This window comes from Neolamprologus multifasciatus, chromosome 10, assembly GCF_963576455.1.
Source record: "Neolamprologus multifasciatus chromosome 10, fNeoMul1.2, whole genome shotgun sequence".
NCBI classification, from domain to species: domain Eukaryota; kingdom Metazoa; phylum Chordata; class Actinopteri; order Cichliformes; family Cichlidae; genus Neolamprologus; species Neolamprologus multifasciatus.
In genome coordinates, this window is record NC_140448.1 from 1343354 (window position 1) to 1371214 (window position 27861).

At 39.2% G+C, this 27861-nt stretch overlaps 1 protein-coding gene across 2 annotated transcripts in view; it reads right to left on the reverse strand.

Moving 5' to 3' along the window:
* Positions 1-27861, reverse strand: part of opcml (opioid binding protein/cell adhesion molecule-like) — a 401362-nt gene that overhangs the window by 100797 nt on the left and 272704 nt on the right. For both annotated transcript variants that reach the window (XM_085173864.1, XM_085173863.1), the window contains one exon: positions 19671-19906. In XM_085173864.1, the coding sequence (XP_085029990.1) occupies positions 19671-19906 (236 nt within the window). The remainder of the gene's footprint in view (positions 1-19670; positions 19907-27861) is intronic.

The window sequence follows — 27861 nt, forward strand, 5'->3', positions numbered from 1 at the left end:
CTGTCTGATCATTTCCTGATAACATTTACATTTACAATAATTGATTACACAGCAGTGGAGAGTAGACTTTATCAAAGTAGATGTCTTTCTGAAAGCGCTGTAACTAAATTTAAGAATATAATCCAGCCACTGTTATCATCGTCAATGCCCTGTACCAACACAGAGCAGAGCAACTATCTGAACGCTACCCCAACAAAGGTCGATTATCTTGTTAATAATTTCACCTCCTCACTACGTACGACTCTGGATACTGTAGCTCCAGTGAAAACTAAGGTCTCTAATCAGAAGTACCTGACTCCGTGGTATAATTCTCAAACACGTACCCTAAAGCAGATGACTCGTAATCTGGAGAGGAAATGGCGTGTCACAAATTTAGACCAACCAAATTTTTACCAATAATCATGCCACAGATGTAATATTATCTACAGCTACTCTTAGTATCATTGATAGTAAGTTAGGCTCTTTTTCTCCAATTGATCTTTCTGAGTTAACTTCAATAATTACTTCCTCCAAACCATCAACGTGTCTTTTAGACCCCATTCCTACAAAACTGCTCAAAGAAGTCCTGCCATTAATTAATTCTTCAATCTTAAATATGATCAACTTATCTCTAATAATCGGCTATGTACCACAGGCCTTCAAGCTGGCTGCAGTTAAACCTTTACTCAAAAAGCCATCTCTAGACCCAGCAGTCTTAGCTAATTATAGGCCAATCTCCAACCTTCCTTTCATATCAAAAATCCTTGAAAGAGTAGTTGTCAAACAGCTAACAGATCATCTGCAGAGGAATGGTTTATTTGAAGAGTTTCAGTCAGGTTTCAGAGTTCATCACAGCACAGAAACAGCTTTAGTGAAGGTTACAAATGATCTTCTTATGGCCTCTGACAGTGGACTCATCTCTGTGCTTGTCCTGCTAGACCTTAGTGCAGGGTTCGATACTGTTGACCATAATATCCTATTAGAGCGATTAGAACATGCTGTAGGTATTACAGGTACTGCACTGCAGTGGTTTGTATCATATCTATCTAATAGACTCCAATTTGTGCATGTAAATGGAGAGTCCTCTTCACACACTGAGGTTAATTATGGAGTTCCACAGGGTTCAGTGCTAGGACCAATTCTGTTTACATTATACATGCTTCCCTTAGGCAGCATCATTAGAAGACATAGCATACATTTTCACTGCTATGCAGATGACACCCAGCTCTATCTGTCCATGAAGCCAGATAACACACACCAATTAGTTAAACTGCAGGAATGTCTTAAAGACATAAAGACCTGGATGGCCGCTAACTTTCTGCTTCTTAATTCAGATAAAACTGAGGTTATTGTACTCGGTGCTGAAAAGCTTAGAAATATGGTATCTAACCAGATTCTTACTCTGGATGGCATTACCTTGGCCTCCAGTAACACTGTGAGGAACCTTGGAGTCATTTTTGACCAGGATATGTCCTTCAACGCACATATTAAACAAATATGTAAGACTGCGTTCTTCCATTTGCGCAACATCTCTAAAATTAGAAATATCCTGTCTCAGAGTGACGCTGAAAAACTAGTTCATGCATTTATTACTTCCAGGCTGGACTACTGCAATTCATTATTATCAGGATGTCCAAAAAACTCACTGAAAAGCCTTCAGCTAATCCAAAATGCTGCAGCAAGAGTACTGACAGGGACTAGAAAGAGAGAGCATATTTCTCCTGTTTTGGCTTCCCTTCATTGGCTTCCTGTTAAATCCAGAATTGAATTCAAAATCCTGCTCCTCACATACAAGGTCTTAAATAATCAGGCCCCATCTTATCTTAATGACCTTCTAGTACCATATCACCCTATTAGAGCACTTCGCTCTCGCTCTGCAGGCCTACTTGTTGTTCCTAGAGTATTTAAAAGTAGAATGGGAGGGAGAGCCTTCAGTTTTCAGGCCCCTCTTCTGTGGAACCAACTTCCAGTTTGTATTCGGGAGTGTGGGGGATTAGAAATTATTTTACTGCTATTGTTAATAATTATCATCATTACCATTGCATTAATAACATAATCTGCAGTATTGATATTGTATTCAGATGTTTAAACATATTGGTACCCGATTAGCCTTTACTACAGGTGCAGTTATAACCACTCTAAACTGTTGAGTTGAATCTATAATCTAAATGCTTTTGAATGCTTGTTATAATCTTAAATGTGTACGTGCTGGCCTTCTGTCTGGTGGAAAAGGTTACAAGTTGAAACTGAGTGCAGTTCATGATGACACACACAAACACACAGTAGACTTTATCTCATTTATAGGTGAGAGGTTAATCATGTTTGGTTGTAACTCTAAAATTGTCTCTGTAAAAGAGGAACAGTTTGGTTTTCCAGACGGGAAGTGAAAGTCAGATGACAGGAAGCATCTGCTGCGGAGATGGAGACAATGTTATTTTTAAACTGTCTTAAGTCATTGTGGTTTTGAATCCTATGTATGAACTGTATCTGAGTGACGTTTAGGGGCGGCAGTAAATTTAAGCCCTGAAAGGTATAAAACACCTGCTTATGCTCTGTAAGTTGGGGATCGGCGCTGTCTGCGTACAGCGGGCGGTCTTCCCATGCGTGTGCATTAAAATCATCGTTTGACTCCACCCGGCCGGATCAGTGTTGTTATTATGGAAGTTTATTACCTCCTCTACCCCTCCTCAATATTGAACCTTAACAGGAGACAGACACTATCTCTACTTTCAAGATTAGGCTTAAAACTTTCCTTTTTGCTAAAGCTATATAGTTAGGGCTGGACCAGGTGACCCTGAATCCTCCCTTAGTTATGCTGCAATAGACGTAGGCTGCCGGGGGATTCCCATGATGCATTGAGTTTTTCCTTTCCAGTCACCTTTCTCACTCACTATGTATTAATAGACTTCTCTGCATTGAATCATATCTGTTATTAACCTCTGTCTCTCTTCCACAGCATGTCTTTGTCCTGTTTTTCTTCTCTCGCCCCAACCGGTCGCAGCAGATGGCCGCCCCTCCCTGAGCCTGGTTCTGCCGGAGGTTTCTTCCTGTTAATAGGGAGTTTTTCCTTCGCACTGTCGCCAAAGTGCTTGCTCATAGAGGGTCATATGATTGTTGGGTTTTTCTCTGTATCTATGAAGCGCCTTGAGGCGACTTTTGTTGTGATTTGGCGCTATATAAATAAAATTGAATTGAATTGAATTGAATATCAAAAACACATAATCAGTCTTATTTCTGACTCTGAAAAATTACAATACTCAGTCTGGCATTATTAGTTATATATATTTTTTCCATTTAAAAAATAATAAATACTAAAAGCATTACATGGATGTATTACACTTCATGGACACAGATTTATATCCAAGTTCATATTTTCTTTGCAACAACAATATGAGTACTATCCAGGTGCACTTGGTGTTTGTGTTCTCACAGGTGAAGCAGGCTGTGAGCAAAAAGGTTGGATGAAGCTGAATACTGATCAGAGGAATGAGGCAATTCACCGTGTTCCTCCCAGCAAGCCATAATATCTGATCTATGTGTATGTCTTTTTAAACAAGCTGTGCCAGTCACAGTGTGTGATGAAAATGGCTCATCAACTACGCAGCAGAGACCAGACCAGTGCCTGTGAGAGGAAAATAACTGTTTTATGGAATGTTCTGAATAATGAATAATTATATATCTGCAGCTAGAGCTTTTCATTACCTTTGCATTTAAATGTTTAACACTGACCCATATATTATTATAACCGTTAAGGGAAGAGCACAAAAGTCTGGGTTTTGCACATCTCATAACCAAAATCACTGGACCCATTAAATACGTCAGCTGATGTGTCTTTGGACCAATTCATCTATCACAAAATTACTTTACACTAAGGATACATTATATGCAAGATATTCATATTTCATATTTATATCTTGAGCATAATTTTAAATTTAATACTCTGAAATCCCTCACTTAAAAAGCTAACTTCAGTGTCTTTAGATTTAACTGATTTGAGAAGAAATTAAACAAGAACAAACATTTTATCCATAAACATCTGAAGTAATACATTTTAGAGCTATAACTGTTTTCAACAGCAGTGTTTATGACTATATGAAAATCTTATTTTATTTCTCTAATACAGCCTACAGTTATCTAGATTTAGGCAAATAACCCAGGAGGAAAACTTTTAAAACAAAAGTTTGTTGGGCCATGCTTCAGGCATGACACCTCAGCCTAAGAGCTGAATACATTAGTACTCCAACATGGCTGAGAGTGTTACCACAATGGTCAATTGGTGGTACTGTCTGGAACTGATTTGAAAGGCAGATATTCAAAAATTTGCAGCATTTGGACAGAGTAGCAAAGCATTAGTTTTGTTAATTTCTCATTTGGTCTTTTTTTTTTTTTACAAGTAACTTCTTGTAGTGAGTTGCAGCTAGACAGAGTATTCTATGAATAGCTAAACTTTTTGACACCAGAGGGACCTGAGAGATCTGACCCAGGGAATGCCTGTTTCAGCAAACCCTTGTAGCATGGCATCAAAGAAAAGCTGACTTGAACGGCATAAAATGGTTCATACAGCCAAACTAGAGTTGTGAAAAATCTATAAAATCTATAACTACAGGCAACACACTAGGTCCTCTAGAGGCCTGCTCTGTTTTTATCATGAAAGCCAAGATAACCTGATAGATGAGCCAAAGACACAAATGGAATGCATAGAGAGCAAGCTATGTGCACTTGCTGTGCCGAGAGTTTCAACCCGCTATGTGCCAAGGGAAGTACAGGGCAGCTTAGGTAAGAAAAAACAGGGAAAAGAAAACATTTTTTTTGTTTAAGACTGTTGACCAATACAACTGACATTTCAAGGAGCTTTCAACAAGTTATTTAAAGCCCTGATAATTTCAGTGACAAAGTTTTGTCCTCTGCTGCTGTCAGAGAAACCAGAATCTCTTAAAATTGTAATCATTTTAATTTATTTATGCCATTTTCCATTATATTCATATGGAATCAGGTCATAGATGTAGTAGTCTAAAAGTCCTTGGTTTGCCACCTTTCTGTGGCTGGAGCTATGCTACTGGATACATAAAGTTCAGGTAGGGTGTCTTACTGTCTGGCCCCTCCTCTCAAGTGCTGAAAAGGAAAAATTGATTACCAGGTACATACTGAAATGTTGTGGTGCTTTGGTAACTTTTGATTGTTCTTATGATGGCTTTGGTATTATGAAAATGAAGATGTTCTGGTCAACAACCACTTTGGCCAAAGTAGGACCTCCTTGCCACTTTGTGGTGTTGTTTCTAAGTGTTCAAACACATGCAGTTACACTGAAAAAGAATGCTGCAGTATTTAAGGTGCGGTCAATAACAGGGAAGTGGCAAGACTATTTGCTATTCGAACACAGAGAAGTGAGGTCCTTAAAGTTGGGACCATAGTTTAACAACCACTTGATGTTAATTTAGAATCCTTGGGTCCTTTCCTGCTACAGTACACATTACAAAGCACTTCAAGATGCTATTCTTTCTTGCAATTTAAGTGCAATCTGTCCACCTCCTGTGTGCAGTCACTGTGGAAGCAGATGCCCTATATTCCTGAGGGTATTAGCTGACAAGGTCACATAGCTGATTGATGTTAGCCTCCAGCATCCTTTCCTTTGTATAGGTTCACCACCAATCTCTATTCTGGAGGTGCTACAGAACGGAGTACCCAGGGGGCCTAAAAACTTCTCTAAAACCTCTTGTGGATTTCCTGGTTGTTCTTTGTCAGGGGGCAGTATCTACTGTATTCATTCATCTGTAACTTCAGGCTGTAACTTCAGTTTGTGTCCTTTCCTAGAAAACAACACACAACTCTTAACAAAGTTTAGCAAGTTTTAAGTGTTAACTTGGCATTTCATCTCATTGGGTGTTGGAATAAGTATGTAAGGTGTTTCACTGTATAACCAATAAAATGCATACTTGCTTAGATTAATGTCAACATTATCAGTTTTGCTATAATACTCACACAACCAATATTATGCATGACAGTCACAGAAAAAATTGTTTAACAACCACTGGAAGAATTATTACACTAGGGTCTAGGTCTCTCTTTTTCCATCTTTCAATCTTTCCCTACTTAATGTAAATAATTGTTCTGTGACAGTGTATTTTGTTGAATTGCAAAAACAATAGTTTTTTTGTATCCAGTGGGACACTCATCTGAAGCAGATTCAAATTCACAATACGTGAGCGCTGAAAAATAGATTTTACAGTTAGCTAGAAACAACATGTACTGTACCATATTTTGCCAGTCATCCAATCTTTTTTCCACCACAAACCTTGTTATTTAAAACACTTAATTAGGGATGGTAGTATTTTGTAGGTGTTTTTCTTCTTAGAAATATATGAACAAATCCTGAAAAAGACCAGGGACATGCATTACTGTTAGGGCAGTATCAATAAAGCAACACAAAGACTACATAAAATATACTGAATGGATATCTAGCAGTTGTCTGTCAGCTATCTTGTATCCACATTAATTTAAACTACCAACTAGATGACCTCTGAGCTGAGCGGGAGTAACACTGTGGATACAGAGCAGCGCTAATGATGTGGACAAGTAGAAGTTTCTGGCAAGTAAACACCCTCCTACCCACCCCCCAACACACACACACACACACACACACACACAGACACGCACGCACACACACACACACACACACACACACACACACACACACACACACACACACACACACACACACAAAAAACTAAACTTTCTTGGCAACAATATACAGTAAATACAGTTAACTGCTGGCAGTGAAATACAGAAATATTCTGATGCAGTTGTCCCCTGAGTACAAAAGAAACAGGGAACAAACAGTGGGGTGGCTGTAGCTCAGGAGGTAGAGCTGGTCATCTACTGATCAGAAGGTTGGTGGTTCGAGTGGAGGTGGTTCCTCCAGTCTGCATGTCAAGTATCCTTGGGCAAGATACTAACCCCAACTTACTCTCCGATGCATCCATCGGAGTGTGAATGTACTTAGAAAGCACTACGTAGAGATAACGTGCTTGTGAGAATGGGTGTGATTTGGAAAATGAGGCATGTTATATAGAGTGCTTTGAGTACTCCGGGAGAGTAGAAAAGCGCTATATAAGAATGATTGACTTACATTGATCATGTTGCTAAGATAATTTAACTCTATTGTGACATCATGGGTGACAGCCAGCCAGCTAACCAGCCACTCTTGCTTGGTTCATTTCAATAAATTTAATAAAACTTTGCCTCAACTGTTTAGGGATTGGAGCAATTTTTATATATAATTAGATTATATATTATATATAATTTCTGTAGACTCAAAAGTAATTAGATTTTTTTTATAATAATTGATTTTTTACATTTACAATACATTGTGGTTACACATATATTTGGGTTTGCACAGTGGAATACTTTGCTATAATGCAGCTCTTTCTGGATGAATACTGCGCACCTCCTGGGTTAACAGGTTTATCAAAAAGTCCCAAACATTTGTCTATACATAGATTCCAGTAATGCCTAACAAATTACCTCAACCCTGTTTCAAAAACTATTAAAAAAATTAAAAAAAGTACACACATGCTTACTGAAAAATGGTCTGCTAAGTCACACCTCCTCATCACTCATCCTAAACACAGGTACGCCACAGGGTTGTGTGCTTAGCCCCCTCCTTTATTCCCTGTTCACACACGACTGTGTTGCTAAACATAAGTTCAACACCATTATCAAGTTTGCGGATGACACAACCATCATAGGCCTCATCACAGACAACAATGAGACGGCCTATAGAGAGGAGGTGATGGCACTGTACAAGTGGTGCCTGGAAAATAACCTGTCTCTCAATATCAGCAAAACTAGAGAAATGATAGTGGACTACCGGAAACGACAGTCAGGGAACACCAGTCCATCCACATCAACGGTGTCAAGGTCGAAAGGGTCAGCAGCTTCAAGTTCCTTGGAGTCAACATCTCCTGGACCCTTCACACAGACACTGCTACCAGGAAAGCTCGCCAGTGACTCTACTTCCTGAGGAGGCTGAGGAAGTTTGGCATGAACGCTAACATCACCTGAAATATCTACAGGTGTCCAATTGAGAGCTTGCTGACGAGCTGCATTACAGTTTGGTACGGAAGCTGCTCTGCCAGCAGCTGGAAATCACTACAGAGGGTGGTGAAGGCAGCAGAGCACATCACTGGCATGAGGCTTCTTGCCATTCAGGACATCTACAGTATCTTCAACGGTGCCTCCGCAAAGCACACAGCATCATCAAGGACCACCCAGCACATCAGCTGTTCTCCTTGCTACCATCTGGCAGACATTACAGGAGTCTGTCTGCTCGGACTACAAGACTTAAAAAAAGTTTTTACCATGAAGCCATATGACACCTCAAACACAACACTTAAACACACACACCACACTCCACAGGATGCACTCAGAAGCTGTCCTACACTTTCACAAGTACATTGTACACTCTGCACTGGTCACTTCATTCTTATTAGTATTTAAAGAAATGAAAACCCTACTCTGTGCAATACTGTATTAACTGCCACTAAAAATGTTGTACTGTTCGGTTTGTACTGCTGCTCACTCCTGCCACTTAGTGGCCAACTATTTAGTCTGTTAACTTTTTTTTACTATATTTTATAAACATTTTGCTCTTACTATTTTTTACTTACTATACTGCTGAGTGACTGTCTGCTGCTCTTCAAATACATTTGATTGCAATGTTGACCCTGTGCTAACTTGCATATGACAAATAAAACTGAAACTGAAACTGAACTGAAGTCAGGTGCTTAAAGCACTTAAATCAGTCAGAAGAAGGTAACATGGAAAAAAAAGGATCAAGTAAAGACCTATAAAATAGAAAAAACCCAAAAAAACCCACATCCATATCTACAATCTGTGAGTCTTTCAGCAGACAGAAGTGAAGGCTGATTTCCCAAAAGAAGAGTGATGGAAAGGTTACAGTCTTTAGTTGAAGATATCCTTGTTGCTTTGATAGATTCTCTGGGGCGAAAATATTAAAAAATAAAGCAATGGAGGAGGCACCAAACCATTTAAATCTTAAAACACCACATATATATTGGAAAATAATTTCAAAACTCATTAAGTGATGTTTCTCCAGAATCTTGCAGTGGTGATATTGCACAGATTTTATGTTAAGCATTTGTAAAGTTTCTTTATAAAGTGATTCCAGTGGTTTAACGACCGTTTCCCATATGACATATGAGAAAAAATCATGGCGTGCATGGTCTTGGCAGAATCCATTTCAATGCAGTCTCTAATGTGCCTCTTTTTTTGTTTTGGGGTTTTTTTTTGGGGAGGGGGGGTGCTATCTTAGTCATCAGCTTGTTTGTTTGTTCACTGTACATTTATGTTAATTCATGTTATGGCAAGAACCAATCAGCTATGTAAAGAGAAATGACAGTACATCATTACTTTAAGCACTGAGGGTCAGTCAGTCTGGAAAATTGCTAAAACTTTGAATGTGTTCCCAAGTGCAGTCGCAAAAAACATAAAACGCTACGACAAAACTGGCTCACATAAGAACCGCCCCAGGAAAGAATGATCACGAGTCACCTCTGCTGCTGAGGATAAATTCATCTGAGTCACCAGCCTCAGAATTCACAAGTTAACAGCACCTCAGATTAGACCCCAGATAAATGCCGCACGATTCCAGTAGCAGACACATCTCTACATTAACTGTACAGAGAAGACTGTGCGAATGAGGCCTTTATGGTCAAATACCTGCTAAGAATCTACGACTAAGGAAAAGCAACAAGGAGAAAAAATTTGTTTGGGCCAAGAAACACAAAGAATGGACATTAGACCAGTGAAAATCTGTGCTTTGGTCTGAAGATTGCAAATTTGAGATCTTTGGTTCCACCTGCGTTGTCTTTGCACGATGCAAAAAAGGTGAATGCATGGTCTCAACATGCATGATGAAGGCAAAAGGGCCAACAAGTGACAAATGGGTGAACAACAAGTGACAAATGGGTGAAAAGTGCTTAGTATCTCTGGGAACTCCTTCAACACTGTTGAAAAAAAGAGTGTGCAAAGCAGTAATTTGGCTAATTTGAAGAATCAAAATATAAAACATGTTTTGAGTTATTTCAGTTTTTTATTTACTGTATAATTCCATATGTGCTCATTCATATGCCTTCAGTGAGAATCTTCAATGTAAAAAGTCATGAAAATAAAGAGAAACCATGAAATGAGAAGCTATATCCAAACTTCTGTCTAGCCTCTGTCTGAAACAGCTGGCATGATGTGTATGAGGTGCCGTAAGGGACATTATTACTGAAACACTCTCACACACACTACTGAAATGCTCTCACACACACTACTGAAATTTTAGCTCTCACACACACTACTGAAACACTCTCACACACACTACTGAAATTTTAGCTCTCACACACACTACTGAAACACTCTCACACACACTACTGAAACGCTCTCACACACACTACTGAAACGCTCTCACACACACTACTGAAATTTTAGCTCTCACACACACTACTGAAACGCTCTCACACACACAACTGAAATTTTAGCTCTCACACACACTACTGAAACGCTCTCACACACACAACTGAAACGCTCTCACACACACTACTGAAATGCTCTCACACACACTACTGAAACACTCTCACACACACTACTGAAACGCTCTCACACACACAACTGAAATTTTAGCTCTCACACACACTACTGAAACGCTCTCACACACACTACTGAAACGCTCTCACACACACAACTGAAATTTTAGCTCTCACACACACTACTGAAACGCTCTCACACACACTACTGAAACGCTCTCACACACACAACTGAAATTTTAGCTCTCACACACACTACTGAAACGCTCTCACACACACAACTGAAATTTTAGCTCTCACACACACTACTGAAACGCTCTCACACACACAACTGAAACGCTCTCACACACACTACTGAAACGCTCTCACACACACTACTGAAACGCTCTCACACACACAACTGAAATGCTCTCACACACACTACTGAAATTTTAGCTCTCACACACACTACTGAAATGCTCTCACACACACTACTGAAATTTTAGCTCTCACACACACTACTGAAACGCTCTCACACACACTACTGAAACGCTCTCACACACACAACTGAAATTTTAGCTCTCACACACACTACTGAAACACTCTCACACACACAACTGAAACGCTCTCACACACACTACTGAAATGCTCTCACACACACTACTGAAACGCTCTCACACACACTACTGAAACGCTCTCACACACACTACTGAAATGCTCTCACACACACTACTGAAATTTTAGCTCTCACACACACTACTGAAACACTCTCACACACACAACTGAAATGCTCTCACACACACAACTGAAACGCTCTCACACACACTACTGAAACGCTCTCACACACACAACTGAAACGCTCTCACACACACTACTGAAACGCTCTCACACACACAACTGAAACGCATTTCTGCTGAACAGGAAGTTGTTTCCTGACAAGGAAACTGATGGAAAAAGTGGTATATTTCAAAACACTACAAGGATGTCTACTCAGCAACCTGCTAGTACAGCAGTTCCCAACCTTTTTTGTGCCACGTAAACAATATAAAAAAAAAAAAAAAAGATAAATACCATGAAAACCATAAATTTTAAACTCAAGCCTCAACTCTTGCGACCCGGTACCAAACGACTCACAGACCGGTACTGGTCCAGGACCTGGGGGTTGGGGACGGCTGTGCTTGTAGCCTAAGTGAAGCAGCCGCATTACTTAACAATATTTTAGCTTCCTTGAATCAAGGAATGGATTCAAGGTGCAACAGGGAATTCGGCAATTATGTCCTGTTTCCCCTAAGCTTTTTATATTGGCAACTCAGTTGTTAACACTATTAATCAAAAATTCTAACGACATACAAGGAATATCAATTTTTAATAAAGACTTCAAAATAAGTCAATTCACAGATGATACATCTATGTTTTTGAAAGATAAATACATGGTAGAGAAAACTAAAGCTTCTCGTTTATCTCTCAGTATCAAAAAATGTGAACTTCTCCCGATTCATACAAGCTCTGACTCCTCAATAGCTTTGGTTAGAGTTGAATCTAAAGTTAAATATATAGGGCTGATAATATCTAAAAAACCCAATTAGCAGAAAAGACACCAATATTTCTAACTGTATCATCGAGATGAAGAAATCACTTAGCCACTGGTTAAGCAGAGACCTCGCTTTTTTTGGCAGAAACATCCTATCTAAAGCTGAAGGCATCTCCAAATTGATTTATCCTTGTCACTCTCTATATATCTCCTCTAAAAGCATTAATAAGGCTAACACAGTTATTTTCGAATTTTTGTGGAGGAATAAAACCCATTACATAGAAAGATATCAGCTTGTGAAGGAATACAATAAAGGTGGTATCAAAACTCCAGAATTAGAATTTATGGATGGCACCCTTAGAATTAAATGGTTAAAATCTTGTCTGTCACAGCCGAGTCTGGCTGTGACTTAGCTCCACATCCTATGATCCTTGTTTAATAAAATAGTATACAGGATTAGACTTTATTTTGAAATGTGATTTTGCGGTAAATAAAATCCCCATAAAGATATCAAACTTTCCAAAACAGACTGTGCATTTTTGGGAAAATGAGATTTACCCACAACTTCTCCCCATAATTCAACCTTATGGAATAATAGGGTAATAACACTTAATCAAAAATCAATTTTCAAGAGTGACTGGTTTGAACAAAAAGATTATATTCATAACAGATTTGTTGGATGATAACGGTGTAATTCTAAGTTACCCAGACTTTTCAGAAAAATATTGTCTAAACTGTTCTCAAAGAGAATATAACAAATTTTGTGAACTGGTCCCACTGCCTCTGCTTCATTTGATTAAAATTTTTATGATATACAATAATTTATCATCAGTGCTCCCAAATTTATTGCTAGGGCAATGTCAGCTGTTTGATAAAAATGCAATAAGAAATTTGTTAGCAGTTTCTTCAAAGACAAAAATATTTCATAGTTACAACAGAATGGTTACATTGCATGGTTCTAATTTAGTTATTTCATATACACTGGATAAAGCATACTAAAAATTTATGAAATAGCCTATTCTACCTAAAGTTAAAGAAACACACTTTAAAAAAAATTAATCCTGTGGCAGAATTTCTAAAAAAAAGAGATTTGGCTTTGAGGTGGATCAGTGTTCATTTTGTACTGATGAAAATGAAACCCTAGAACATCTTTTTTTTTTCTATGCCCTATCACACAATGTATTTGGTGCAACTTAAAAAATTGGATTTTCCTAAATATTAATGATGTGTCACTATTTGAATTACATCATAATTTTTTTTATATGGATCATCTGTCTCAGACATTATTAACATCATCATACGTTTGAGTAAATATCATATCCATTGTGTTAAATGGAGGAACGCTAAGCCTTCTCTCCCTGGTTTTATTGATGATTTTAAGATATTTTTTTCTTTGCTAAAAAAGACAAAAAGCACATATGCCAAAAAAACAAACAAAAAAAAAACAGGATAATGCCCGTCTCCTGCTATTCTAAACTTTGACTTATGCTGAGGCTAATATATTTTTAAGTAATGCAGCTGTCTCACTAAGACTAAGCTGTCTAACTTATCGTTCCATGATTCGATTCAATTCGATTCGATTCAATTCAATTCAATTTGATTCTGGGAAATTTTGACAGTCAGCAATATTATAATTCAGATCAGTACATTTACATATTTTTGTATCTAAAAAAAGGAAGCTGACACACGCAAGACTTTATCAAAGGTGTAAGCTCACAGCAGATGCCTTTGTGTAAAAGTAGCTGAAGATAAAACACAGAAAAACATGAAGGTGATTTTTCCTGGCCTGGGATTTTATAAAAAATATTCTGCAGTACATCAAAAACGAAAGAAAACCATTAATCAACATATGAACGTTACCTCTGACGTTCCAGCGGTTTTATTAGAGACACGGCTAAGCGTTTTGCATTTTGCATAATTTTTAAATGTTTAAATTTGTTCAGTATTGAACGGCAGAAATAAGATTTTCTTTTCGGAAGTATGTAAAACGAAAACAAACCAGCGGCCGACAGCGCTGTAAACAACAGTAGACTTGTGCATAACAAGCAAGTGAATAATGCAGAAAACAGATTTTTAGACGGGAAACAGTTCTTGAAGTACAGAGAGAGAGAAAGAGAGAGAGAGAGCTGTGCATGACGTGTGATTTTATCGTGGTGGAAGCAAAACAGTAAACGTCAGAGGGAATTCATGACGATGTTTATGTGAAGCGCAGTTTGGATCTTCTTTTGCTGCTGGTTCAGTCAATATTGTTTGGAGAGAGATCAAACTAACAGCTTTAGAATCAGCGCAAAAACGGCGTGAAAACAAAGCGCGGACCGCCGACAGATCAGAATCAGCCAGCTGTTGGCTTTCAGCCCCGACCGTGTCCATGCCGTCGGGTGAGAAAGGCGACATCCCATTGATTCTGATCCGCGGGTCCGCACTGTGTGTTTACGTCTTTGTGCAGAATCCCTGTTCCTGCTCTCATTTACTGTTTTAGCTGTTTGGTGGTTGTTGAAATTTTGTGCGGTTTCACCTGAGATTCTGGCATTTCGGGCAAAATTAATTTATATTAAAAAATTGATTCAGGATTTTAATGAATCGATTTCACGTTATCCAAGCCAGAATCGATTTTAATTGATAAATCGATTATAAAAACCCACCCCTAACTAGCAGGTTGCTGAGTAGACATCTGTGTAGTGGTTTGTTTGAAATCTACCACTTTTTCCTTCAGTTTCTTTGTCAAGAATTAACTTCCTGTTCAACTGAAATGCCTTCCTGTTCAACTGAAATGCCTTCCTGTTCAACTGAAACGCCATCCTGTTTAACTGAAACGCCTTCCTGTTCAACTGAAACGCCTTCCTGTTCAACTGAAATGCCTTCCTGTTCAACTGAAACGCCTTCCTGTTTAACTGAAATGCCTTCCTGTTCAACTGAAACGCCTTCCTGTTCAACTGAAATGCCTTCCTGTTCAACTGAAACGCCTTCCTGTTCAACTGAAATGCCTTGGTTTTTCAGTAGTGTGTGTGAGAGCGTTTCAGTAGTGTGTGTGAGAGCTAAAATTTCAGTAGTGTGTGTGAGAGCATTTCAGTAGTGTGTGTGAGAGCTAAAATTTCAGTAGTGTGTGTGAGAGCATTTCAGTAGTGTGTGTGAGAGCTAAAATTTCAGTAGTGTGTGTGAGAGCGTTTCAGTTGTGTGTGTGAGAGCGTTTCAGTAGTGTGTGTGAGAGCGTTTCAGTAGTGTGTGTGAGAGCGTTTCAGTAGTGTGTGTGTGAGAGCTAAAATTTCAGTAGTATGTGTGAGAGCGTTTCAGTTGTGTGTGTGAGAGCGTTTCAGTAGTGTGTGTGAGAGCGTTTCAGTAGTGTGTGTGAGAGCGTTTCAGTAGTGTGTGTGAGAGCGTTTCAGTAGTGTGTGTGAGAGCTAAAATTTCAGTAGTGTGTGTGAGAGCGTTTCAGTAGTGTGTGTGAGAGCGTTTCAGTAGTGTGTGTGAGAGCGTTTCAGTAGTGTGTGTGAGAGCGTTTCAGTAGTGTGTGTGAGAGCTAAAATTTCAGTAGTGTGTGTGAGAGCGTTTCAGTAGTGTGTGTGAGAGCGTTTCAGTAGTGTGTGTGAGAGCTAAAATTTCAGTTGTGTGTGTGAGAGCGTTTCAGTAGTGTGTGTGAGAGCGTTTCAGTAGTGTGTGTGAGAGCTAAAATTTCAGTAGTGTGTGTGAGAGCGTTTCAGTAGTAATGTCCCTTACGGCACCTCATAATGTGGAAGCTCCTGTACGTCATGCATCACAGCAGAACATGGAACGTGTATGGCTGGGATATAACTGCCATATCAGGTCGTGCACAGTAAGGAGCTATACATATCCCTGAGGGGGCACCCGTACTGAGACTGCATCAGTATGCATCTTTGTCATTAATAGAAGATTACCTGCACAAATTTCCACTCCTACCAGTGCATTAGCAACATCGTGCTAATTTAATAATAATAATAATAATGCATTTTATTTGAGGACGCATTTCAGAAACCCAAGGTCACCTTACAAAGAACAAAATTAATAAAGGAACAATAGTCATAAAATACATAAAATAAGTTAAAATGGCAAAACAGAACTTGACAACAGATAAAATCAGCACTAAAGCGAATAAACCAGTTTAAACAGATGTGTTTTGAGCTGTGTCTTAAATACGGAAAGGGAGTCAATATTTCTTATGGCTGGAGGAAGAGAGTTCCAGAGCTACTGAAAGCTCTGTTCCCCATAGTAATAATGCGTGAGGACGGAACAGTAAGATGAATAGCAGATGATGATCTGAGAGGGCGGTAAACAGTGGTGATATGGAGCAGGTCACACAAATATGAAGGAGCAGATTTATGGATGCACTTGTATGTAAGAAGTACGATTTTAAAATTTATCCTGGCTTCTATGGGCAACCAGTGAAGCTGCTGAAGAGCTGGGGTAATATGAGCTCTTAATGGAGTATGAGTTATGACCCGAGTTGCAGAATTTTGAAGACGTTGGAGTTTATGAAGGGACCTTTTAGGGAGAACAAATAGGAGGAAATTGCAGTAATCAATGCGGGATGTAATAAGACTATGGACAAGGATGGCAGCAGCATGGGGAGTAAGGAAGGGACGGAGTCGGTTAATATTACGTAAGTGGAAGTATGCAGACCGGGTTATGTAATTAATGTGAGACTGGAATGAAAGAGTATTATCAAGTATGACACCCAAACTCTTAACCTGAGGGGAGGGAAGGCTAGGAGAATTTTCAATGTTAATGGAAAAACTGTCAGATTTGGTTAAGATAGATGGTGTACCAACAAGTAAAACTTCAGTTTTATTACTGTTAAGTTTGAGAAACGGCAACGGGTGAAGTGTCTTGCCCAAGGACACAACAACCGAGACTGTCCAAGCCAGGGCTCGAACCGGCAACCTTCCGATTACAAGGCGAACTCCCAACTCTTGAGGCACGCTCGACCACCCATTGTGGTCAACAGCCCAGTCAGTCTTGAGGGGAGGATGACAAGTTTGTGACCAGATGGACAATGTTGAGTTAGTGTCACTGATGTTGAAATTCTGCCGAAGCCCTCGGCGGATATACCTGCGGCGGGGCTTGAAGGCGATGTCCGGGTAGAAGTATAGAGCCACAGGTGGAGAGACAGCCAGGCAAAAACCGATCCGCATAAGATCCGTAGCAGAGTACTGGAGAAGAGCTGTCGTCGGGTGATGAATAATGGATAAAAAAATCCAGGTAAGCATGAGCCACACCAACACCCTGTGGATCCGCATCTTAATCAGGGCCGAGCACTGAACACAAACGGAGGGACCGAACAACCAGTTGACAGCTGCAGTGCAAGCAATAAAAGCCTGCAAATATTGCGAAAACAAGTCAAAACAGGGTTGCACCTTAGATACTTGATTCAAATTGTCGTCAGCAACTGAAAAAATTATAACTAAAATTGTAATAATAACCGGTGAGCAGTGGCAGCCAAGCGTGCCAGCGTTCATTCGACCGGAACCCACTCTGTAAAACCATTTCCTAAGTGTTATACACAATGATATGTCATTAAAGTAATTTTTGAAATTATAGTTATAATAGTGTATAATAGCCATTAAAAATGGTTAGACCTAAATATTAACCATAGTACCTATTTTCTTAAAATTGTTTAATTCAGGATTACAGGCAATCTACAGCCTCTCCCAGCTTTCATAGAGCAAGACGCAAGGTACACCCTGGAAGGGTTGCCAGTCTTTAACAGGACTAACACAAACAGAAGCAACCGTTCATATTTACATTCACACCTTCAAACTATCATGTGCTTGGTGACATGGTGCATAAGGAGATGGGTAGACTGTGGTCATAAAGGGATGGACAAGGTCACCAAAAATATTGATGCGGGGATACAAGGCTAGATGGATTAATCTCTTCATATTGATTACACCAAGTTCTAACTCTTCAATCGAAAGGTTGACGCAGAAATCAAGACTTATAAGACCAGACAATGTTTGTCTTCTATGATTCAAATCTTTGTATACCTTTGAGAACTATAGACTGATTCTCCTGTTCTTAGCTGACAGGAGTCCAGTTCATTTCTGATACATTTATATAGTGACAATTTATAGCAACACAGACAAAGTGCATGGACCAGAATTGAGACAGCAAGGGGAGTCTGGAATGCATCCTGACACATTCTGTTCAAAAGCACATGACCATGCTTTTGAAAACATAAGTGCTGCCAATGATAGACCACTGACCGGTGCAGCCCTTAGAGGCTTGGGCCCAAATGGTGATGGACCTGGCCATCATGCACAAGGAGCAGGCAGTGATGCATCGCCAACAGTTGGACCAGCTACAGGATCAACCAAAGCACCAAACTAAAATCTGGTCTCCACCTGGCCCTGGTGTTGACGCTCTGGGTCTACTGCTACTGACACTGCTAGCTTGGACACAGTGGTGACCCTTGCAGAGGACCATCTTGCAGCTTGGCGAGGTAGCCAGTGGGGCTGCTATGACCCAGCCCCAAGGAGGAGGCTTCCGTGCCAATGTCCTCTGTCTCCAAATAATCCCTTCTCCTCTGCTGTTTCTCCCAGTCCCAGTGGCGACGAATACTGTGGCCCATCTGTTGGGAGTCATACAAACATCAGGGAAGGAGTGCTGGAGGTGTGGGCAGGATATATCCACTGTGAGGGCTCACTGCTCACGATCAGCTGTTCCGTGTTGCAAGCTCTCTGAAACCCTCTGTTGGACCTAACTAAAGAAAACTGGGATGAAGGTTCAAGCCAAGCTAGGAATAAAATTCACTACATTCTGGACCAGAAAGCAAAGCTACACAAACTGGGAAGTTCTCATGGAATAATTTGCTCAAGTCCCTGGAATGTCAGCATCTCCTGTAAAACAGAGAGGCTCATCTCAGGCAGTTTTCAATGGGAGAGTGCTTGTAAGTGCTTGTGTTGCTTGCTTTATTCAACCCACCAAGTAGCAACGGCTCTTGGTGGTCACGTGGCAAGTAAGAGACATTAATTATGAAGTGGTATGGTCAGACAGGGGTGGGGCCACACAAATCCATCACCTCAACTTCTTTAAAGCATGGAGAGAGGCTAAAATTGGTTCTCTGATGAGCTTGGTTAAGAAAAGAAATGATTTGGAGCCCGAGGTGGCAAATTCAAAGTTATAACAAAGATAAAATCCATAGGAAAGTACAACTTAGAGTTGTGCTTCCATGTCTGTGAAAGAATATGCTTGTCCATTGTTTGATTAAAACCATGGCCTGGATGCTTCCCTGCATCAGTTAAGTTATATTGACATATCATATTGAATTATGCAGTCTGAAAACACGCAGCGTTAATTTATGATTTCAAAGAAGTGGCTATCATGAAGTTAAACTACTTTGTTTTTGAAGATCATGTGAATTATTTTTCAAAGACCCTGCAATACTCTTCCCAAGGAAAAAAAAAAAAATAGAAATAATTCTAAAAGAAACAATTAAATAATTCTTCTTAGAAAATAAACATAAACATCCACTCTGAAAACACAAGAAACACATAGCACTGATCCCGTATGACACATTTGATATTTGTTGGAGCTAAATCTAGTTCCTGACAGAACTGGCAGCAGTAGCCACATCTTACCTTGAACAATGAGGTGCACTTTCGTGGATTGTGGTTTCTTGTTTGTGAGTATAGAGCATACATAGGGCCCTTCATCATGGACATCAACATTTTGGATTTTGATGCTGTACTCTGTAACTGCTGTGTTTTCCAACAAGATGACACGAGGATCCAGAGACCACTTTTCACTTCCTGCAAATAGAATAGTGGTGCGATTGAGCCATGCCACTCGTGAGACTTTGCTGTCCACATTGCATCTGGCAGGCAGAAAGAAAGAGAAAGAAAGAAAAACATATTAGAAGTTTATCCCTGCACATTAGTTTTAACTTCCAAGAAACCTCAAACGAATTAGATTAGACGACAGTTCATATTATAACATGAGGTGTTGCTTATGAAATATCTATGCCGTATTTCCTTTCCTAAACCAAGTGGATGACCTGAATACAATCTTCTCAAGAAACTTCATCACAAATCATCACGTCATAAACACTTTGGAGGACATTTTCCCCTTTGTTTAACAAGCCTTTCACAAGCATGCCATTGATAAAATATTTTAATATAATGTTCATATTATATTAAAATATTCACACTATTGAGTTCCTGTTTCTCTTTATTCTTTGTACAGGGTGGGCCATTTATATGGATACACCGTAATAAAATGGGGATGGTTGGTGATATTAAAGTCCTGTTTGTGGCACATTAGTATATGTGAGGGGGCAAACTCCTCAAGATGGCTGGTGACCATGGTGGCCATATTAGAAGTCGGACATCTTGGATACAACTTTTGTTTTTTCAATAGGAAGAGGGCCACATCAAACTTATTGGTAATGTCACAAGAAAAACAATGGTGTGCTTGCTTTCAACGTAACTTTATTCTGTCAGGAGTTATTTACAAGTTTCTGACCACTTATAAAATGTGTTCAATATGCTGCCCATTGTGTTGGATTGTCAATGCAACCCTCTTCTCCCACTCTTCACACACTGATAGCAACACTGCAGGAGAAATGCTAATTAGAGTTACTTGTCAAAATCTTATGTTGCTTTTTGAAAAAAGATTAAAAAGTTAATGTTCTCAATAGCAACAAGGCTAACTAATTTTATTACGCTCATTACCTCAATTGAGCTAGAAATAAAGTAACATTTAAATAAACATGAGTCAGTGGTCATTGCTTGAGTGTAAAAAAGTCAGACACTAGCTATCGGAAACAAAACATCCTCAGGACATTTTCTTTAAGACGATTACAACTGTAATTAAACTGCTGTCTGATTTATTTGAGCAGCTTAAAACAATACTTTGCATCATTCATGTCAAATATATCTACTTATTTTTTTAATTTAGGGGAAAAAGCTAAAATTGAAAAAAATTAAAAAATACACTAAAATCTTCTTGGACACTTATAATATTCAAAGCCACAATATAGTAAAACATTTTCTTGATATCATCAGTCAAACAGTGGACTGAAATGGCACGCCATTTTATTAGGATTTTTCAAGGTAAATATGTGCTTCACATCAAAAATACTAAAAAATATAAATACACAAAGTTACCTAAAAGAAAATTAAAATGTAGGTCTTTAGTCACTTTTAAAAAAAAGACTATTGAGTTCACAGATAATAATAATAAGAAATTTTAAATTTTATTTAAAAGCACCTTTCAAGACACCCATCCAGACTTAACAATAAAATAAAACACAAAGTAGAACAATGACAAAAAGAAGAACAAAGAACCACAAGAAGAAAAAAAGCATGTTAAGTTAACAAAGTTAACAAACAAAGTTCATAGCTAATATGCAGATTTTAACAAAACAGGTTTTGAGTTGAGATTTAAACTCGGGGAAAGAGCCAATGTTTCTTATATCTGGGGGTAGAGTCCCAAAGCCTGGGAGCAGTGCAACTGAAAGCTCTGCTTCCCATGGTGCTGAGGTGAAAAGAAGGCACAGCAAGTTGGATAGACGAAGAAGATAGAAGTGAGCCGGCTGAAGAGGCAGTGCTTAACAGGTTAGAAAGGTAAGGAGGAGCAAGGTTATGAAGGGCCTTGAAGGTGAGCAGAAGAAGCTTGTATACTATTTGCAATTTCACAGGAAGCCAGTGAAGTTCCTGAATGATGTGCTAGTAGGAGGGGGTTCTGGTAATAATGCGGACAGCAGCTTTTTGAACCAGTTTGGGGGAGACCATGCAAGAGAGAATTACAATAGTCAGTGCGGGAGGTAACAAGACTATGAACAACAATTGATGCAGACTGCGTGGAAAGAGAAGGGCGTAATCTGTTAATGTTGTATACAGTGGCTTGCAAAAGTATTCGGCCCCTTGAACTTTTCCACATTTTGTCACATTACAGTCACAAACATGAATACATTTTTTTGGAATTCCATGTGAAAGACCAATACAAAGTGGCGTACACTTGTGGAAGTGTGGAATGAAAATCATACATGATTCCAAACATTTTTTACAAATAAATAACTGAAAAGTGGGGCGTGCGTAATTATTCAGCCCCCCGAGTTAATACCTTTTGCTGCAAATACAGCTGCCAGTCTTTTAGGGTATGTCTCTATCAGCTTTGCACATCTAGAGACTGAAATCCTTGCCCATTTTTCTTTGCAAAACAGCTCCAGTTCAGTCAGATTAGATGGACAGCGTTTGTGAACAGCAGTTTTCAGATCTTGCCACAGATTCTTGATTGGATTTAGATCTGGACTTCGACTGGGCCATTCTAACACATGGATATGTTTTGCTTTAAACTATTCCATTGTTGCCCTGGCTTTATGTTTAGGGTCGTTGTCCTGCTGGAAGGTGAACCTCTGCCTCAGTCTCAAGTCTTTTGCAGACTCCAAGAGGTTTTCTTCCAAGATTGCCCTGTATTTGGCTCCATCCATCTTCCCATCAACTCTGACCAGCTTCCCTGTCCCTGCTGAAGAGAAGCACCCTCAGAGCATGATGCTGCCACCACCATATTTGACAGTGGGGATGGTGTGTTCAGAGTGATGTGCAGTGTTATTTTTCCGCCACACATAGCATTTTGCATTTTGGCCAAAAAGTTCCATTTTGGTCTCATCTGACCAGAGCACCTTCTTCCACATGTTTGCTGTGCCCCCCACATGGCTTGTGGCAAACTGCAAACGGGACTTCTCATGGTTTTCTCTTAAAAATGGCTTTCTTCTTGCCACTCTTCCATAAAGGCCAACTTTGAGCAGTGCACGACTAATAGTTGTCCTATGGACCTGAGCTGTAGATCTCTGCAGCTCGTCCAGAGTCACCACGGGCCTCTTGGCTGCATTTCTGATCAGCACTCTCCTTGTTCAGCCTGTGAGTTTAGGTGGACGGCCTTGTCTTGGTAGGTTTACAGTTGTGCCATACTCCTTCCATTTCTGAATGATCGCTTGAACAGTACTCCGTGGGATGTTCAAGGCTTGGGAAATCTTTTTGTAGCCTAAGCCTACTTTAAATTTCTCAATAACCTTATCCCTAACCTGTCTGGTGTGTTCTTTGGACTTCATGGTATTGTTGCTCCCAATATTCTCTTAGACAACCTCTGAGGCCGTCACAGAGCAGCTGTATTTGTACTGACATTAGATTACACACAGGTGCACTCTATTTAGTCATTAGCACTCATCAGGCAATGTCTATGGGCAATTGACTGCACTCAGACCAAAGAGGGCTGAATAATTACGCACACCCCAATTTTCAGTTATTTATTTGTAAAAAATGTTTGGAATCATGTATGATTTTGGTTCCACTTATCAAGTGTACACCACTTTGTATTGGTATTTCACATGGAATTCCAATAAAATTGATTCATGTTTGTGGCTGTAATGTGACAAAATGTGGAAAATTTCAAGGGGGCCGAATACTTTTGCAAGCCACTGTAGATGGAAATAGATAGAATGGGTGAGATCATTAATATGAGATTTATAGGACGGTGAGCTGTCTAGGATGGGGAGGGAGGATGTATATTAATAAGGGCCTAAGAGGGCCTAAGACTGAACCTTGGGGTGCACCAGAAGTGACTGGGAATAGACGAGAGCGGAACGATTTAAGTTGAATAAACTGGGAGCGGTCAAGGAGATATGATTGGAACCAGGCTAGGGATATGTCAGAAATGCCAAGACAGTTAAGTCTGCTTAGATGAATAGTGAGACATATTGTCAAAGGCTGAACTCAGATCCAAAAGGACAAGAATATTGAGAATACCAGAGTCCACTACATGTAAAAGATCATTAGTAACCTTTAAGTAAAGTGGTTTCTGTACTGTGACATGAGCAGAAGCCAGATTTAAATCTCTCATATATACTATTATTAATCATGTGTGAATGAAGTTGAGCTGCAACAATTTTTTGTAGGAAAGTATTTTAGAGATGATGTTAAATTAGAAATCGGGCGGAGGTTGTTAAAGTTGTCAGGATCCAAGGAAGGTTTTTTTCAGTATATAAGTGACTGAAGCAATTTTGAATAAGGGAAGAACAATACCAGTGGTGAGTGAAGAGTGAATGATAGAAGTGATGAGTTGGAGAGGCAAGATTTTACGACGGGCTTTGATTTACATATGAATTCAGAAATATCAGCTTTATCAGGAGACTCAAAATGGAGAAAAGGCTCTGAAGAAGGGATAGACACAACATTCAAACTGAGTTGCTGGTAATTGTTATTCATTTTTGTCAGTGTTGGGGAGTAATGGAACACATGTACCGGCATTAAAATAAAAATACAAAATATGAGTAACTGTATTCCATTACAGTTACAACTTAAAAAGGTGATAATTAGATTACAGTTACTTTGTTGAAATAAATCAATTACATGGTGCTTTTTTCCTGTTTAATATGTTAGGCTATCCACTCTCTAATTTTGGTAATTCCACACATTGCCGAAAACCCAAACAAAACACACAATAAGCGTTCTAATGTAAGCATTCTGGCTAATGTTGTTGGCGTCAGTTACACAATGTACCCGAAGCCAGCACAACAGAGCCAGCAGTACACGGGCAGGAACGCATTTCTTACTGGGAAATTCCAACAACACTTCACATTTAAAGACGAAAGGGATGGGCAAAATCTGACCATCCAATGCAAACTCTGTTTCCAGCAACGAAGCTGCTCTCAGCATCAAATGACTCCACCTCCAACCATCTGGAAGTAAGTTCTTTTTTTAAAAAAACTAAGGTTAGCCTACTACAACTATCTTCTTTCAGTTGTGGTAGCTACCTGGGTTAAGTGCCACCTCAGTGTCTTCGATGTACCATTGCTGTGTGAATTATTACTGTTAATGAAGGCTACTTGGCACCAAGCTAACATTGTTAGCTAGAGTTAGCTGAGATTAGTTCATAGACTGCAGACTGTTAGACTTGATGGATAGATGCAGTTCTATGCAGTTCAATATGCAGTTCTGGAAGCAGTCTATGAACTAACCTCAACTCAACGTCAGCTAACAATGTTAGCTTGGTGGTGAGTAGCCTTCAGGAATAGTAATGCATCACACAGCATTGGTACATTCATGTAGTTGTAAAAAGCATGACAATATATTAAATAATCCAAAGTATTCAGAATACGTTAATCACATAGAGTAACTTAACGGAATATGTTACAAACTACATTTTGGGGCATATATTCTGTAATCTGTAGTGGAATACATTTGAAAAGTAACCTTTCCAACACTGATTTTTGTAGTGAAGAACAGCATCAAGGAGCTACAGGTTTCAGATGAATAGAAGTGTGTTCGTAAAGGGTGCTGAAGAAGTTTGTTGAGAAGTGAAAACAGGATCTTGGTGTTATCCTCATAAGAGCTGATAATACCTGAGTAAAAGCTTTGTTTAGCCTAGTTGTTGGAATCTTTATACTGGAGTACATGACATTTATAGATTTCTTCATCAACAGTTAAACCAGATTTCTTATATCTAATGTATGCTCTAGTTGCCAAACTTTGGCCTTCAATGCTCAGAGGTCCAAGGTAAACCATGGAGCAGAAACAGGAAGGAAACATAATGGGTTCAGAGAATGAAACAACAATTACTAAACAATTATTATGATATAACACCAAATCATTAGGAGTAGAATATCAGTCCGGAACCTGAATATTATCTGGTAATAAGAATGTCCTTATCAGTGTTCTTGATGTTGTGGAATGAGATGAGATGGCTTGGCTTTGTTGAAGAGCAGCAGAGTGAGGTTAAATGAAAGGAGGAAGAGGTCAGTTATGGGAATTTCAGCAGCAGAAAAGATGGAGGGAGATCTCACACTAACTAAGTGGGAGAATAGCAAATTCTAGGGGCAACTGCTACGAAAGCTCTGCCACTTTGATTTACCCTTGTATGACAAATGATCACATGACCATGGGGTCCTGCTGGGCATGTATGGAGGAAAATGTCTATTGATGTAAGACAGTGTTTATCTTAACAGTAAAAGTATTCTAAAGGTTTTCACTTTGAGAACATTTTTAGTGTTCTCAAAGTCAAAACTACAATCTTAAAATCAACCCTTAAATTACTGGGGAACAGTGCAACGGAATTAGCAAAAGTGTGACATGCTACGTTAAGCACAAATACCATTTTAGGCAAGGAGCATAGCTAACACTTAGCAGTGTTAAGCTATGCTATGCTATGCTATGCTAAGCCCATGTAATGCATAAAGTATTCACAGCAAACAGAGCAACACAGATTCATTTCAGGTTGATAGATTAACATGTCCCTGCCTAAACCGAGTGTGCTGATGAATGAGGGAAAAGTAATTGTGTGGGGAAAATTCGAAGGAATGAGCCAGAAAATGAAAAGAAAGTCGCGACCAGACTGTCAGTAATGGAAACGTATGAAAAGCCATACGATAAGGACTTAAACAACAGACAACAGTATGAATCTGAGTAATACTCTAAAGTTGGGGAAAACATTAATAGCTAATTGGGCATCATAGTTATTATTTTGTACTTCCTCCTTTTATTCCTGGTGTAGTGCACTGTCTACCTAAAAAAGGCCAATCTAAGTGACCATAAGAAAGAGGTTTTTATGTTAAGAAAGATAAACATTTTACATTCTTCAAAAGGTTTACTCCAATTAAATTCAGTCTTGAAGGCAAATATATAAATATGCCTCTGTCTCAGAGGGCATGTCCATTTCCCATTAACAATGTACGGAGCTGGTCAAGCAGAGAGGCTAGCATCTTTCTGGTGGTATGCACATGGACATTGTGCATATCCACTGGTCTTTCACGCCATGGAAGACCAGTGTCCAAGATAAACTGCCACTGGCTTTCTTTCACTGCCCTGAGATCAGTTACGACCTGTGCATTGTGTGGAAATACAGCTAGTATTAGGAAGTACACAAGCTTCTGTGATTTATAATAACATCATAACAGATGATTTTTCTTTTTCTAACCTTGTCCAACGTGTGATGTATAGAAGATAGAGAATGAAAACAGTGTTCATAACTTTTTCAGTAAATTAGCAAGGAAAGTTGACCATGGTGGCGATGGGACGGCAGCTGTTTAATCCCCCACACTGTTTAGGCCTTTTAATTCAGCTGCTCTTTTAAAATATTTTAATATAGGTTTTAAAAAAATGTAAACAAAGATGTAGGCCTGTGTTTCTGAACTCTTCTCCTCACAGCAAAGCCACTACTAACATATTGTGAAATATGATGCTGAACATTAAGTAGAATATAAAATATGTAAAATGAGCTCAGCCTTAAACATGTGCATGGGTGGCTGTAGCTCAGGAGGTAGAGGTCATCATAATAAGTTTTAATGACAATTCTTTGTTTGTGTCCACAAAGAATTGGGCTCAGGTCATCTACTACTTGGCTTGATTGGTTTGATCCTTGGATACTCCAGTCTGCATACCAAAGTGTCCTTGGGCAGGATACTGAACCCCAAGTTGCTCTGTGATCTGTCTATCGGAGTATGAATGCATATGTATATAGAGATGGCTTAAACATAGAAGAAAAGTGCTTCTATGAATATAAGTGATTAAGGCAAGTTGTATAAAGTGCTTGAAAAGTGGCAGCAACACATCTCAAAAAAGTTGGGATGGGAGCAACAACAGCTGGAACATTTTGCAACTAATTATGTTCAGTTCAGTAATATGATTGGAAATAAATAAATAAATAAATGTATGTTAGAGTTTTTTTGAATTAAATAATGAAGAGGTTCACCAATCTGAAAAATTCCACAAATTGTGGAACAATTTCAGAATAATGTTCCTCAGCATAATTAAATGGTAAGTGGACTGGTTCTCA